The sequence below is a fragment of the Glycine soja genome, chromosome 8 (genome assembly GCF_004193775.1).
Source record: "Glycine soja cultivar W05 chromosome 8, ASM419377v2, whole genome shotgun sequence".
NCBI classification, from domain to species: domain Eukaryota; kingdom Viridiplantae; phylum Streptophyta; class Magnoliopsida; order Fabales; family Fabaceae; genus Glycine; species Glycine soja.
Genome location: NC_041009.1, coordinates 44,575,910 through 44,593,239, shown reverse-complemented (window position 1 = coordinate 44,593,239; position 17,330 = coordinate 44,575,910). Strand labels below are relative to the sequence as shown.

Here is a 17,330-nt window from a genome sequence, read left to right as displayed (position 1 = left end):
TATATATATTTTAAAATGAGACGGTACCAAACCCGTCAAGTATTAACTGCATCGAAGCAAGCACCTTAAAATAAATCTTAAAGAGAGGTTAGTATAATTTGCTCTGTTATTTAATAAAATAAAGACCATTGCAGATATTTGTAGCGTTGCTCTATTTCTTTCCTCCCTCATTTTTTCTAGCAATCATCAATGGTGGCATTTCCAATTTCAACATGCAGACCAATAATATTCTATTGAATTCAAAACTTAGAAAAGAAAAAAAAAAGTCGAGGGGACCCCTCCCTTGTCCGTCCGTTCCTGTTTATAATTTTTACGTACCTAAATCTAATAAAACAAATTTTATATTTTATATAAATAAAAAAATATTCAAAATTATATTCTAAAATCAAAAATAATTTGAAATAATTGTTCTGACTAACGTTAAAAACATAAATAATTATATTGAACTTTTTAAAAGATAAAAAATTAATTTAAATATAATAAAAACATAAAGCACTAATAAAAGTATATTATAGAAAGAAAAAAAAAATACACCACTTGTGTTTAAACTTATATAGTAGGACAAACTTGAAAAATTTTCAACACTTTCGACTAAAATTTGCTTCGTGATACCATATGTCTCTATGACACCATCATCGTTGACGCTGTTTAGCCATGCCATGCATGGTTCTGTCTTCCTCAACATCATTCACGTGGAAGTGAGAACATATATTTGGTTTCCATTGAACATGGATGGGAATTGATCATACCTTAAAAGATCACAACTGCTCATTGTTTTATAAGTGTTTCCGTTGGGGAAATTTATAACTAAATAGACACATCAATTGATTCAACTTAATTTCACAAAAGCAATATATACACTTCAACTTACAGAAGAGATAATAGGTCCAATTGTTTTAGATATTTGTAGGATCGATTTTGGAAGCATTATTTTGAAAAAAAAATATTTAAGAAAATGATTTGTGTTTGGGTATGATAAGTTAAAAGTGAGTTGAGGAAAAAATTGTTTCATTAGTAAATAAAATTACTTCTAAATTAAGTATCTAAATACATATAATAAAGTGAACATTTGATTTCCACCTTTTGAATACCTATTTTTCTAATTTTAGCTATTATAAATCACCTATTATTCTATTTTAATTTCATTTCTCATTTTCTTCTACATATTTACCCTTTAACCGCTATATATAAATCCCCATAACTTCTCGTATCTTTTTTATTTGTCAAATGGAGGCATATGAAGTGCCTTTCATCCATTCATTGTTTTAAATCTCAGTTATGTATTAGACCGATTATGCATTTGGTCCGACTAGACTCAATCAATTTGGGGTAAATTTGACTATCTGGACCAATTTTTAAAATCCGTTTCACGTAAAAAAGTAAAAACAAAAAAAATGCTAAAAAAAATTGAAAACTTGTGTAGTTGCGTTAGAGAATTATTATTTGTGAACTTATATTATCAACTTTAATATTTCAATTATTATTTTAGATTTTAAAATATGAATGAATTTTTCTTAATCAAATAATGTTATTTACATAATTTTAAATTTTTTAATATATATCGTATTAAACCGAATCAATTACTGATCCATCAGATGGACCACTCATTGACTACTTCAATCAGATTAATCACCGAGTTTCATAACTTTGTTTCCATTAGTAAATAATAAGATTATAATTTATTAAGAAAAGATTTTAAAAATTAATTCCACCAAGCATAAAATTAATTTTGGAAACCACAAAAACTACCCAAACACCTTCAATCTCCCTGTACAAATTGATTATAGTAATCGCAAATTATCATTTCGCCTTAGACACACGCACTTCAATTTTGATAAAATTGATCATTTAACCTCAGTGTAACTGTGTAAGTAAAAATGTCCTTGTACCCCCCACTTATAATATGCGTTCTGTTGGCTGATAAAAAAGAGTGTATTAAAAGCAATTTGCGCGTTTTATGTTTTTAGTTTTTACAAAATTTTAAGGATATTAATTTAAGCTTAATTAAGCTTGTTTAAAGAATTTCTGATCATGTATTAGTACAAAACATTAAAGGACACATGTGGCTATTACTTATATCAAATTCTTGATTTGAAAAAGATTTTGATTTCCATTCATATTAATAATTAAGTTTATTTATAGGTTGTGAAATGCTGGATCATAAACTCTAGCAGTCTCACATATTACGGAGCACTATCTCACATACATACTTAGAGCTGCAAAAAACTTCATCTTACGTTGCAAAAATGGGATATTGAAGATGGCAATTTCGAAGAAAAGAAACACAGTCACATTATTCTCACACTGAGAAATTATGTGGTGGATGAAAAGATAGTACTATAATATATCTCTCAACATGTGACCTCATATCTTCACATGCATCACAACGTTATTTTCCGTTGAGATATTTCTTTTAACTAATACCAACAAAAAAACCGCATGCAAAACTTTCCAGCTACCACTTGGTTTCATTATTGAAAGGATATGTTGTAAAGCCAGCAACTATAATTCCATCTTATCAATTAAGTGCCCCAAATCAGGCACACCGTTTCTCAGAAAACCAGCCGTGGTTTCTAATAGTACTCGATCAATGACTCATATTTTTCGTGGCATACGACACTATATATGCTTAATTAGTAGTTGCAAAGGCCATGCAATTTGTTCATATCACATGTTCTTTCATGTATCCATAATTCCATTAAGTGCAAAAGCTAAGGCTAGGATATCACGGGTATAAGGTTGGCCTTCAAAGTATTAAGGATTCATATCTTTTGCCAGTTATAATGCTATACTACACATGTTTTGCAAGATTCATGGAATAACAAAATACTTCAACCCATGATTATCAAATTCTAGAGTTAACTTGCTAACTCTTACGAGTTTACGAGTTTACTTGTCTTCTAGTTAATAAGTTAAAAAAATTAGACCAAAATGTAAGTTATTTTTTTATTATTTTCTATCTGTTTAACATTCAACATATATTTATTTAGCGTGTTATTCTTAAATACAAAATTCCTACCTTTAATAATATCAAATTCTTGTTCTCTAATAATATCAAACTCTCGATGAAAATGATTTATCACTACTATAACATTTACAAGTTATGGTCTAGTAGTAATATATTATATTACTGGACTTGATTATTTAAATATTCTAGACTTATAATTTACTTTGTTACTTTATTATATTGTTAAAATGTTTAATTAATATATTATTTATTGATATTTTGTTATTACGAGTCTACGAATCAAGTTTATAAAACTCTCATGAGTCTGCGTAAACTCTCAAATTTGATAACCTTGTTTGAACCTTTCAAATATGAGGGTTTTTTTTTTTAAGATGAAAACTTCGTTAAACCTAAAAGGTTGAACTACGAACCAAAATTAAACTAGATTTAAGGTGTCATTCATGCACACAGAATGATACAAAGTTTTTCTTTTGTTTGACGGCTTGATAGAAAGTTATTGCATCCGAGATACACCACCTTAAAACATTTGTACCTAAGTTAATTGTGAAAATTGAACACTGCTACAATGATTTATCTTACTCTTTTAAAGTATAAACTAAAAAAGTAAAGACAAAAAATCACGAAAAAATTCTCGTTATTATTTAGTCATAATTATCTTAAAACTTTTTATTTAAATAATTTCTAAATATTCAACAATCTAAAATATTTAACTGACGTATTCTCCTTGATTTTCTGTATATATAGCTCCCACCAATGGCTCCTCTTTTCTTGTTTATGTGTCCCATTCTACTACTTCTCACATTAGGTGGTGTTTCTTCAGCTTCTCTTTTCTTCAAAAGGCAATTGATTTTTCTTCATGGTAATGATCACTACCTTTCTCTATTTTGCATTATAATTCTTCTGCTGAATCTGCTAAATAAAACCAATAGCTACTGACAACGTCCAACACAGTTATTGATGATTCGTTTTCTTAAACATGTTGGTTATGTGCCTGTGCATGCGTATGAAAAAATTATTGAAAAAGACAAGATCTACTTAGTCTTAAAGATTAATTTCATGACTTTTGATTAGAAGATATAAAAAAAAAAACAGTACCCATAAGATTTGATTTCTTTTTTCTTATTTGCCTCTTGGATTAATTTTGATCAGAATTTCGTGCATACTAATATCCGAGGATTTTTTTTCTTTAATTTTCTGTTAGAAACTGAATCTTTATATGAATTTTTATGATCGGTTGCTTACTTTCTTCCTTTTTTTTCTCCCACAAATTATAGTTACCATGATGATTTTGTTCTCTGAAAATTTGAACTAAGAAGCAAAATTTTGATGGTACTGTGATCTATGTTTTGGTGCTAGATGCCGAGTGTTAAGCCTGATGCATCTGACAAAGACTCAGAACCATTTGTTGAAGTTGATCCAACAAGAAGATATGGAAGATACAGTGAACTATTAGGATATGGTGCTGTGAAAAAGGTGTATAGGGCATTTGATCAAGAAGAGGGAATAGAGGTGGCATGGAACCAAGTGAAGCTGAGGAACTTCAGTTATGACCCTTCCATGGTGGATAGGCTTTACTCTGAAGTGAGGTTGCTAAGAAGCTTGACCAACAAAAACATCATTTCCCTTTACAGTGTTTGGAGGGAGGAGAAACACAACACCTTGAACTTCATCACTGAGGTCTGCACCAGTGGGAATCTGAGGGAGTACAGGAAGAAGCACAAGCATGTGTCCATGAGGGCCTTGAAAAAGTGGTCCAAGCAGATCTTGGAAGGGCTGAATTACTTGCATTTGCATGATCCTTGTATCATCCACAGAGACCTCAACTGCAGTAATGTGTTTGTGAATGGGAATACTGGCCAGGTAACTTTCTTTTTTTCCAAATGAATTTTTTTCTTCAATCACATGTTTTCTTTTGATTGTCAAGATGAAAATCAACCAAAAGAGAAAAAATAATAGCAATTGTGGTCTCATTGGCCACATTTATTTACAATTTCCCACAACATCATTTTATTTTAAAACCTGAGAAATTGTTAAGTGCTTATGATTTTATGGAATTTGGTTTCATTTGATACATGTTTTAAGGTATAATCAGTAAACTTTAATAAGTCAAGAGGTAAATCTCTTAAATATATCTCAATACTTTGAGAAATTAATCTCGGCTAGGGGATACCCAGAATTTAAAAAAAAAAAAAAACTTAACATGTCATGGTCAAATTAGCAATAGTTATGATTTACTTTTTTGTTGCTCTTAATTTATTGCAAGATGTCAAGAGTGATATTTTTGTTTTCATGTGTATTAGGTTAAGATTGGTGACTTGGGCTTGGCAGCAATTGTGGGGAAGAACCACTCTGCACATTCAATTCTTGGGACACCAGAATTCATGGCACCTGAGTTGTATGAAGAGGACTACACTGAAATGGTTGACATATACTCATTTGGAATGTGTGTGCTAGAGATGGTGACACTAGAGATTCCATATAATGAGTGTGACAGTGTTGCCAAGATATACAAGAAAGTGTCATCAGGTGTGAGGCCACAGGCCTTGAACAAGATCAAAGATGCTGAGGTGAAGGCCTTCGTTGAGAGGTGCCTTGCTCAACCAAGGGCTAGGCCTTCTGCTGCTGAGTTGCTCAAGGACCCCTTCTTTGATGTGCTTGATTGTGACGAAAATGATGATTCTAATGCTTCATGACTAAAATTAATTATCTTATCTTTACTTTATAAGATAATAATACTAGTATATTGATATATTGATTTTTTTAAATGATTTATCCCTTTTTTGAGTTGATAAGTCAATTGGGGTAGGCTTGGTGACTATGTTATATTTGCGTTTATCTTTCTCTTTTTAGGGTGTGTAATTGGATAAGGGTTGAACATGGGTGAACAATGAAGATACACAGGGGGAAGTGTTTATCTTCTTTTTTTTTTTTTGCTCTTCCCTTTGTAGGGCTGTGAAATTGGATAAGGGTTGAAGGGTGGGCTTGATTGGAGATATTGTCATATTGTACATTCAAAATTCTACCAAAATTTAATATTTTTCAGTAAATGTTACAAGTGTCCAGCTTAAGTATCTGTGACGGCAACAACTAAGAAAATGAGTGGCAAATAAATTTAGTTTTCATGTATTACAGTACTATATAGTACCAAGTTTGTCAACTCTGCAATTGTAGTTTAAGATTTGTTATTTTGTACTCATTTCTGAAATTCTTAGAGATGAAATGTTTGCACTTTGAAATAGTATGTATTCTTAATATTTTAGTTTGAATCAAAACATTTGCTATTTTAAAAAAAATTAAGAAAGTATTAAATGGTATTTTTAAATAATATTCTCATTTATTCGCATATCACATAAATTCGTGTGGTTTTCCTCATTTTTGTTATTGGTATCTTAAAACAAAGAATATGATACGAAAGTATTAACTAAATCTCTTGTGTAACAACTATGAGAATAGAAAGATACTAGCTAGTATTTCGTATAATGAACTATCTGTTTCCTTGCCTCCTCTTGATCATGATAATCAGATCTTGGAACAATCCAAAGCATTGGGAATTTGAAATATATGTACATCATTTGATTTGAAGTCAAACATAAAGTGTAGTCAAAAGTTTGAATAAGTCTTTGATCAAAATCACATATATAGGCTTGGAGGCCAGCACAGAGATGATAACTTCAACAAGCAAATGGTTTGTTCAAATTTTGAAAATTGGCCTAATGACTTTTGAAGAAGAGGAAAGGATCGTGATAAAGGGAAGAAGTGGATATGACGAAAGGATCAAATTTGTTGGGAAATTATGGTAGTTACCAGTCTCGTTTGTTTTTCCTAACAAGCAATGGCAGTGTTAGACTTTGACTTTAAAATTTAATTTGATTGCCAAAAGAGAAAGAAAAAAATTGATTGGTAGGTTTTGAAAGGAAGGTTGCTAATAGCCGGAAAGTCTATTCAATTATAAAAAAATTACGCTGGTTTTGGTAACGGACTTGTAGATCAATATTCAACAATTCAATTCATCCAATAACATAAAATCCATGGCGTATCTAATAATGGGGTTTTAATGGGTCGGTTTAATGGCAAGGATGGAAATGAAGATAAGGAAATGATAAACTTTATCTATTCTAAGTCATTATTTGGTGAGATATATAAACTTATCTTATTAATTTACAGGAAAAAAAAAACTTATCTTATTGATTAAGTTAAATTAAAAATAAGAAATGATAAACAACACTCTTTTTGGAAACTCTTTTAAATACTTTTTTTTATGGATATCATGCTTTATTTAACTAATATTTTAGTTTGTGTATTTCATATGATAAATATTTATTTTTGTATAATTAAAATTCATAATAAGTATTTTTTAAAACATAAAAGTTAAATACTTTTAAATATATAAATTATATTTTGAATTTACAATAAATATTTTAAATTGTGAGACAATTTTATTTTTTAATCTATTGAAAATTTCTTTTAAAAAAACTGTTAAACTTCAATTTGAAAATAAAGATAAAAGAAAATAAATTGAAAGACATAGTCAATTAAGAACATCAAGTACACATATAAAAGTAAAAGAAAAGTAATTTGAGATGGTTGAAAGATAATTTTTTTAGAGAAAAAGATTATTTCTTTTTTGGTGTGAGAAGATAGAGAAGATTAAATTAATAACTGGTATTTTAGTTTGTACAATACACATAATAAGTATTTATTTTATATAATAAATTTATAATAATAAATACTTGTACATTTTAAAATTATATTATAATTAAATTTTTAATAAATAGATATTTAAATATATAGAGTGTTTTTTTATAGATTCAATATTTTGCTATAGCTAAAATTAGCATTTTAGATTTATGATAAAATTTTTATTGGGATACATGATTATTATTTATTATTAATTATTGATAATTTATTTTTAGAATATTTAAATTCAATTTACAACAACAAAAAAAGATGAAAATAGTTTTAAAAAATATTTTATATGTGTATTTTTTTTAAATATAAAATATATATTTCAAAATTAAAAGAACGAAAATATTAAACCACATTTAAATATTACTTTTAAATGCAAATTAAATTGGCAGGGTCTTCTTGATCTTAAAGCATCAACTTTAATGAGTGGCACTCCCACAAGTACTTAGATTTTAGATTTGCTCATTTTCTGGTAAAATACGATGACAACAGTCATGGTATATGCTTTAAACAAGAGACAACGACACTTTTCTCTGAAAGTGCTTCTGCAAATTGCAAGGACTTCTTATTTTGCACTCTCCTCTTCAGTGTAAATATGCATTGCCCGTTTATCTATATTGGTCTCCATGTGATTTCAGTAATGTAAATTAAATCTTGTAAAAAAAAAAAGGTAATGTAAATTAAATGAATATTGTTTATGGGTTGAAATTTAACAAGTTAGTAAAATTAACTATCTACACGTTTCAAAAAAAAAAATTGATCTTCTGAATATTGTGGTGTATCACCACTTTAGTTTTTAAAGATTATTATATTTATTTATTTTTATAAGATATTAAAGTGATCATTAAAAAATAAATATTTGATAAACACTTTCCGATTTTAAATAAATAATTTGACAGTAAAAATATTTTATAAAATTAATACAATGACGTGCTAATTAATATTTAAAAGACAAATCTAATAAGAATTTATTTACAACATTTAATTTTATTTACTGACTTTTTGAGCACATTTCTCATCGTTTCAACATATAATAAGTGTTTGATGCATTATACAAGTATTTAAGAATATATAATAAGGTATAATATACTTAAGATACTATTAATTTAATTGATATAAATGTTATTGTATCGATAATAAAAAGTTAAACTCAAAATATAAATAAGTAAATTTTTAAATTTTTTAAACTTTGAAAATTTTAAAAATTATCTTCATAATTTCATGGATGTTGCAAATTCTAGTTTCTCATTAATTATCATTAACTAAAACAAATATATAATGTTAAATATTTAAAGTTAAGCTTATATATTGTTCAATATCATACTAAATTCGTATAATCTTTAAAATAATAATTAAATATGAAATATCATGCACACATGGTATATATATATGATATAAAAGAATTTGTTACAATTTGATCTAAAATATGTAATTTTATTAAAATATTTAGAAAAATAATTTTATCTTTCATAGTAATTTTATCTTTTTTTATTGATTATGATATTAATATGAAATAAATCTCACACGCAGCCATGATGATTCATCTTTATGGGATTCTCAAACACACAGATAAAAAAATTTAATGGTAATTATATTCTATATGACTTGTTAAGATTATATCTCATAAAAATACCTATAATTTATATCAAATAAACTATCTTTTTTATCTTTTTAAGAAATAAAAATATAAAACACTTATTACGTCGGTGATGTGCATGGAACTTTTAACCGTTAATAAAGAATTGCATCAATAAATTAATATTTTCAAGGTAAAATAATCCCTATTTTAGACGGTTCAGAAACTATATTTATTTATTTTAGAAAAACACTAGTCATTTCTTCAACATAGTGAAGCTCCACTAAGCAACAAAAGCTTCTCTTTGTGGTATATTGAGGATCTATCACATCCCATTGTCAATACCATTAGAATCAACTTGGCCTTTTATGGGAATGCCTCTTTAACGTGGAGACATTCTTGTAAAAAAAAACGTGGAGACATTGATTATTTGAAAGACCAAAAGAAGACCAAGAAAAAGAAAAGGTAAAAAGTAAAATGTAAATTCTTTATCATTATTTTCAAGAGGAAAAATTTGCATATACTTGAACAGAAGTCAACATGTGACTTGGGACTAGTTTATTTATTTGACTCACCGAATAACCTAGATTGGAGAAATATCTCAAGATTTTTATTCCCAGCAGTAATCTGTGTGACTTCTTTAAATTATGTCGAATCAAGTTCTTAATTACGAGCATTTTTTTTATAAAAAAAATGCACTTCTTTTTTTATCATTCAGAAACAAACACACACATATCCATTTTATTTCTGTTTTATTTTCTTCTTATTTTTCTCTTCATTTCCTATCACATTTTATTACGTATCATTTTATCTTTCTATTTTTTCTCTCTCTTTCTTCTTTCAATCTCAATTTATCCTAAAATTAGATTGCCGTTTATTATTTTCCATTTAAGAATGATCTATGAGTTATAGTTTTTAAGTTTAAGTTTCTTAATATTAACTCAAAAAAAATTTTGGCCGTGTATATAAAAATTGTTTTATTAGAAGAGGTAAAATCCACCTTCTAATCTTTATACTTCCAATAGATTAATTATTAGACTCGATTAAAGGCATTTTTTACGAAGGAGACGCACACACATTTCATTAAGAAAAGAAATGCAAACTATAGCTAGTAAAAGACTATATATTCTCCACTCATGTGGTTAGAGACATCATGGATTCCAAGGGAGAATTATCAAAAACAGAATAAAGGTTTAATTTATACTATAATAAAAAGATTAATCACTAAGTATTTAGTGAGAAAAAGTATAGTTACTAGTAACTCGATCACTTCAAATGGGCCATGAGGTTATGAGTGGGCGCACATGGAGCAAAAATGCAAAATATGACACTGACTGGAAAAGACAAAAACCAAATTATAGATGCTTCTTCCAAGAGATTTTTAAAGATTGTAAATTTCTGGGGACATGATTAAAGATAAACTAACTCATGATTTTATTAAGAGATGAGGGGGCAATAAATTAAGTAGCACATGCTTATAGCAGTTTTAGTTTTTGGTCTAAAATAGATGTATCAGATAGAAGATGTTTTACATATAACAAGTTAACTAATTAGTGACAAATGATGTTATTGATTTAGGTTCTGGACAGTATTTGAGAATTTATAATTAGCCAATGTGTCGTGGTTCAATAACCCAAATTCTTCAACTGAACCTTAAACAGATATGCATCCAAATTGATTCGGTTCTGAATGAATTATGACGAATGAAAACAAAGTCTTAAATCGTTATAATTCAACGTGGCATTAATTTTTCATGTCACTTCACAAAAGAAATGCCAAGATAACCAATTTAAGAATGATATACATAAACCCTATAGGGTCTAATTAAGCTATATAACTCTATAACCTTATCTTTCATTTATATCTTGCATATATATATATAAACTTAAGCATCAAAAGACCTTATTAGTATATCATCGAAGTTTAGCTCTCAAGAATTTTCAGATATTTCGTACGAATGTGTGCATAAAAATTACAGTAATATGAAAGTGTGCATGCATATGATTTAAGACCAATGTTAATATATTGTGAACATTACGAGTTAACATAGAGTGCAGAACAGTTTAGATTAAGAATTGGAAAATGATTGTCCAGAATATGATAGCATGTTTTTTTCGGGTGTAATCATGCAAGACTTGTATAGAGTAATTCTGGAATAATAGCTACATTCAACGAACAGTTGAAACTAACCGTAGAAGGTTAATTTGAAAGAGTGTTTATATTTGTTGTTAACAAATTAATCTCTCAATCGATAAACAAGAACAAGTAGTTGCGTGTGGTGCTTATGCCTGTTCATGATTGGCAGCATGTACGTAGAGACCACCAATTTCAACCTATGAAACACAGACGTCAACACAGGCACGAACACGAACACTACACGGACACACGTGGATATCTATAATATCCAAAATATAGAACTTAGTATGAGTGTTGTGTCGGTGTCAGACAGACACTGACACGGACACGTGTCGGACACCGGACTCGACAATTCATAGATTTCAACGACATGCAAATTAATGTGTAACAAATTCAGTCATGTATCAAACCACATGACACATGCCACATACAGGACATTTTAAATGTAACATTGACGCTGCATTGTTTAATTAAAAAGAATAGGAATCGTTGGAGTAGCAGCATCCATTAGGAATCACTCCATCTTGTATCCGGGATCTCTTATTCAGCTATCCTAATAAAATAATATAAGTATCTTGCAGTAAACAAAAATATAAATAAAAATAAGTGAAGCAATGGTATTCTCTTTACATGAGTATATAAATAACTAATCTCAATATTAAAATTTATTTAAAAAATTGATCTCTTTCGATATAGATCTTTTTTATACATACAATGATCATATTTGAGGATCAAATATTTGATTAAGTGATTAATTAAGAGAAATAACTATTCATATTATATCAAGTTGATCCTTAATTAGAAATAAAGTAGAATAATAGTCATTAATCAAAAAATAATCATTGATCATGAATGAATCATAAAATTTGGCTTTGAATCCTTTGATCTTAACTTTCATCCATGCCGAGGATTCATGATCATGAATGATTTGATCAATAACCTTCTCATCAATGTCCAACACTTCCTCGTTAAAAATAATATTGTTCCAGGCAGCTGCTGCCCAAACCGTTTGCCATGCCCTTTTTGTTAACTTACTTCCCAAGCCCATCCCATGTTGCATGAAGTGAATCGTTGGAGATTATGGCACTGATACAAACGAATCCAAATGGTATGGGAGAAATTACAAGAAAACATTAAATGAGACAACTCTTCTTGTTCTTGATAATGGCCGACATTTGGTGGGCCCATGGTGAGATAAAAAATAAATATTTTTTATATAAAAATATATTTCATGAGAAAATACGCTTATAATTTTATTATAAATGATACATTTTGTTATTATGCACAAAACATAAAAATTATTAAAGTAAGTTGTGTCTCTTCTAACAAAACAAACTTTATACTTGATAGTGTTTGGATAGTTAAAATTTAAAAATTGGATGAGTTTTAAAAATATCAACAAGATGAAGTTGTTGCTAAAAGAATTAAAAAAAGATAAAACATATATCTTTTTGTATTTGCTAACAAACTTGATTTTAGTTCATATATTTGATCAAGGATCATATATTTTAAAAAATAGTTGGATTTAGTGTCATAGGGATAAAATTGAATGATTTAAGATTATAAGGAATCAAAACTAAGTTTGATAAAAAAATATTAAGATACAAAACATATTTTAGCCAAAAATATTTTTCTAAATAATAAAGTTATCTCAAAATTTTTGGAATCCTTTCAACCAGGGGCCCTGGGTTAACCCTAAGGTTGACATTGTTCTTGATGACAAAAGGGATCAAAAGAGACAGAATTATTATCACAAAAATATGAACTAATCAAGTTTGATTGTTAAATATTTGACCAAAGTTTATTTATTTAATTAATTAAATAAATAAACTCAAAGCTTGATTATTTAAATAAGTCAAACCTAAGCTTTACAAACTCAACATTAATAGCTCCTTAATAATTTGTTTACTTGTTTATATATGGGTGAGTGAGAGCGAGAGGTTGAATTGTGATTTTTGGTGTGAAGGTTAATGATTTCTTCTTAATAGTATGTTTCCTTGTTTATATATGAAATTTTAGGCAAATTTTTTAGCGAGTAAAAATAAATTAAGGGGGATGTATTGGATTAGGATTTTAAAATACCATTATGGCATAAATAAAATCTATGGGTTTTAAAAGACTTTGTAAGAATATAATGAATTTTAAGATTTTTTTAAAGGAATTTAATTTAACGATTAGAATTTTTTAGTTTGGATTTTAATATGTTTATAAAATATGAATTCTTAAGATTTGAAAGACATTATGGATTTTTAAGATTTTAAAGAATTTCGTGAATTTTTTTAAAATTCAAAATTATTGATAAATATCTATGAATTTTCTCACCTAACATTTAAAATATAACTCATCCTATACAAAGAATCATAAATTTATTACATAACAAATCAATCTCGTGTAGCATATTTACAAGCATGATAAGCTCATTCTCCTTTAATCATCAATCATGTTAATTATATAAAAGCTATATACTGTCATGTTTGCTAGTACAATGAATATTTGTAATCATTCTCACAATAACAATCCCACCAAACAAAAAATATGTCTAACAATTGTTTCAAACTTCATTTATACATGTACCAAAAAGAACTCATGTACAAAAAAAAATTATATATTTATCCACTTATGCATGAGTTAATTTCTCCCATTCACTAAAACCAAACATGTAATCAAGATGTCCCAAATTTAACGAATTCTGAAGTTCTCTCATATTATTCCAGGACATGTTATCCATGGGTCGAAAAAGTTAAAAAAAAATTATGAATATCTATCACTTTCAACAAAGATACAAGGGATTATGTATGATGAAAAAAAAAAACATGTGAGATGGCAGGAAAAGAAAAAAATAAAGTCTCATGAAATCTCAATGATTTGAGTGAGATTGTTTGATGTGTATTTTTTACTAAAAAAATCTCATAAAATTCATTATAATAAAGGATTAATCAAAACCTGTATACTTTCGAATATGACAAAACTTTTTTTAAGTTACTAAAAAATCTTAATTAAATACTAACAAAATTTATTGACTTACTTAAAATTTTTAATAATCTTGATTGAATATCACATGAGTTATTTTTATTATTTAAAAATCTTAATTAAATATTTCACGACTTTTTAAAAAATATATTTTAAAATCCTTATTGAATACCCCTAAAGTTAGCTAAAATAACACTAATACATAACCTAACTCTAGAAGAATAATTCTTTATTTTCATATTTTCTTAATTTAAAATTAAAATATGAGTTACTCGGTATGTCATATTTATTTAACGTACTATCAAAAATAATTTAATTAATTAAATATATAAATAAAAGAAATAAATATATGTAAAACTAAAGATTTAATTAAAATTGTGAGATTTTTAAAATATGAGAACTAAAATAAAAAAAAATAAAAACTAAAATTGCAGATTAAAAATTAAGGGAAAAAATCATTATCTTCTTTATTATACTAAATTTGATTAAAATTTACTTTACCACGCTAAATATAACATAAAATTATAATCAGTATGATAAAAATATTGATTAATTATTTATTTATACAAGCTAATAAATAACTTACCGTATCAAATGAAATACAATAAAGTACACTTTTACCAAACTCATTAATTGCATGGTGATGGTGGTCACTGATCAGAGACTCGGAGCATTTTTGTTATCGTGTCCATGTGTACGTGTTAAAATTGGATTGCCTTGGGTCAGATTCTGGATATATTGAGTTTTTGTCTATCTAGGTAGCTTACTGCATTATTAATTAAATCTTTAATATTATAGAAACCTTTCAACTACTTAATTATTTGTTTATAATGAAGTGCTGTCGTGACATTACATTACTATATAATAGGAAAAAAAAATCTTAATTATACTTTTATTCTCATAATTTAGTTTACTTACGAATTTGATTCATTTTAATTACTTGTATCTAACCTTTATATTTTCTCAATTGTTAAAATTAAATTTCTCCTCTTCAAATTTTATATAATAATGAATAAGAATGCAATGAATATGACATTAACTTGTATATAGATTCATATAGAAAAAATATATGTAAAATGATTAAAGAAAATAAAAAATAAAATGCATAATAACCTAATTTCCCACAAATTAACGAAACATTTTTTCCTTATCTTATTCTTGTTGTCATTGTGTGCATGTTTCTTAATCACATGAACTTTCTCGTGCATATAAATTTGTTTATGATCCTTTTTTTTATGATACTCTTGTTTTATGTAAAACATATTCTCCAATTACTCAAAAGAAATATCATTTTCTTTTATATGTTTGAAACTTCTTTTGAATTTTTTCCATGAAAGAAGAACCGAAGAAGTTTGTTTATGGTTTCAAGAAGACAATGATGACTTCATTCATCTGACTCTTACGTAATTTATTCTAGACTCTTTATGGCCACTTAGGCCCAAATAAACCAATAAAGCAAACATGTTGGCCCAACTCTAAAATTAAGCCTAATTATATAATTGTTGCACAACACTTTTTATAGCTTGAGATTTTCCCTTCTATATATCAAATTTAATGCAAATGCAAAAAATTGAATCATAAATGCAATTCGTTTGTAAAAAACACGGGTCCGGTTCGAGCTTAAAAGACTTAATCCACCAAAAAAAACACTACTATAGCATCCACTGAGGGGTAGGGAATAAAAAAACCTAGACTTTTATATCCACGTGAGTGATAACTCTAATACTTGGACATTGGATGCTTATAATTAAAAATGAATATATAATTTAATTAAATACTATTAATAAATCTTTTATTAAACATTATAGTAATTTTTCACAATAACAATTTTACAAATTTATGAGTCTGATGTGAAGGTGGTGCACTCTCAAGTTGTGATACTCTGGAGGGGTGCAGTTTTATGGGAATGGGTCGTAGGGAGGGAAAGGAAAGGGATTTGGGGTTTTTAATAGATGACATCGATGGATTGAAGAGAAAGACAAGATTAAGGTTTTAATCTTAGTAGTGGAACCAACACCTCCAAAAATACTCATGAATGGAGATTTGGTTTGGAAAGTGGATTTGGTGCAATTGAAAAAGGAAATGAAAAGGGGAGGTGAAACATTGTTAGAAAAAAAATGAAATGTTGCGATCAGTAATCGCGGACGGTGCTCTATGACGATAAGTGTAAAGAGGAAGATGAATGCTGATTAAAAGACATGTTCCTTAATCATGTATGAAGAAAAAAGACATTTTGGGAAGATGTCCTTAAAATATATGTTAGTATTTCAAAAGATTTATCTGAGTCTCAAACTAAGGAATATTCAAATTTTCAAAATAATATCATTGTGACTAGTTGTAATTAAATGAATGTAAGTGCAAAAATCACAAGAAATATGGTTGAATTACGATTTAAAAATTTGTACAATTCTTTTTACAAAGAAGATTATCGTCTAATCAGCATAAACTTAAAAAAAAGTTTTGATAAAAACATGTCAAACAAAGAACTTAAACAAATTTTAAAGAGAAACTTTTCACAAAAACAAAATCACAACCCGGTTAGTAAAAAGATAAAGTGAAATAATAAAGATCAAACATTTTTGTATTGGTCCGTCTTTATCATTTAGATTATGTCTAGTTCTTGACAACTCATAAAGTTTTTAGTATCTTGCACACAAAGATACAAATAGTATTCATTGCCATTTTTAGCTCCACTTAAGTAGATTTACAACAACTTCTCCAAGCTAATAACCCCAAGCATTATTTCCTACCAAGTCATTTTTGACTTAAAATAAATCAATAGATTTGATTAGGTTGGGTGTACATAAACTATGCTATCATCTTACACATGAATATACAAGTTAAGCTCACAATCTTCTTCTTTCAGGATTTACAAAGTGTTTTGAGAGCGTTTACAACTTAAGAGAATTAGAAATAAAAAAGTTTGAAAGCTAGAGAGACTGCTTTGTTCAAAGTGTGTATCTTCAACTTGTAAAGACAGATATCACAAGAAAG

General features: G+C 27.7%; 1 protein-coding gene across 1 annotated transcript; it reads left to right on the top strand.

Annotated features, from left to right (window-relative positions):
* The first annotated feature begins 3,734 nt into the window (after positions 1-3,734).
* Positions 3,735-6,015, top strand: LOC114424427 (probable serine/threonine-protein kinase WNK11). Its single transcript, XM_028391274.1, has 3 exons — positions 3,735-3,827; positions 4,325-4,828; positions 5,269-6,015. The coding sequence occupies exons 1-3, from the start codon at positions 3,825-3,827 to the stop codon at positions 5,659-5,661; spliced, it is 900 nt and encodes a 299-aa protein (XP_028247075.1). The 5' UTR covers positions 3,735-3,824; the 3' UTR covers positions 5,662-6,015.
* The last annotated feature ends 11,315 nt before the right edge of the window (positions 6,016-17,330 follow it).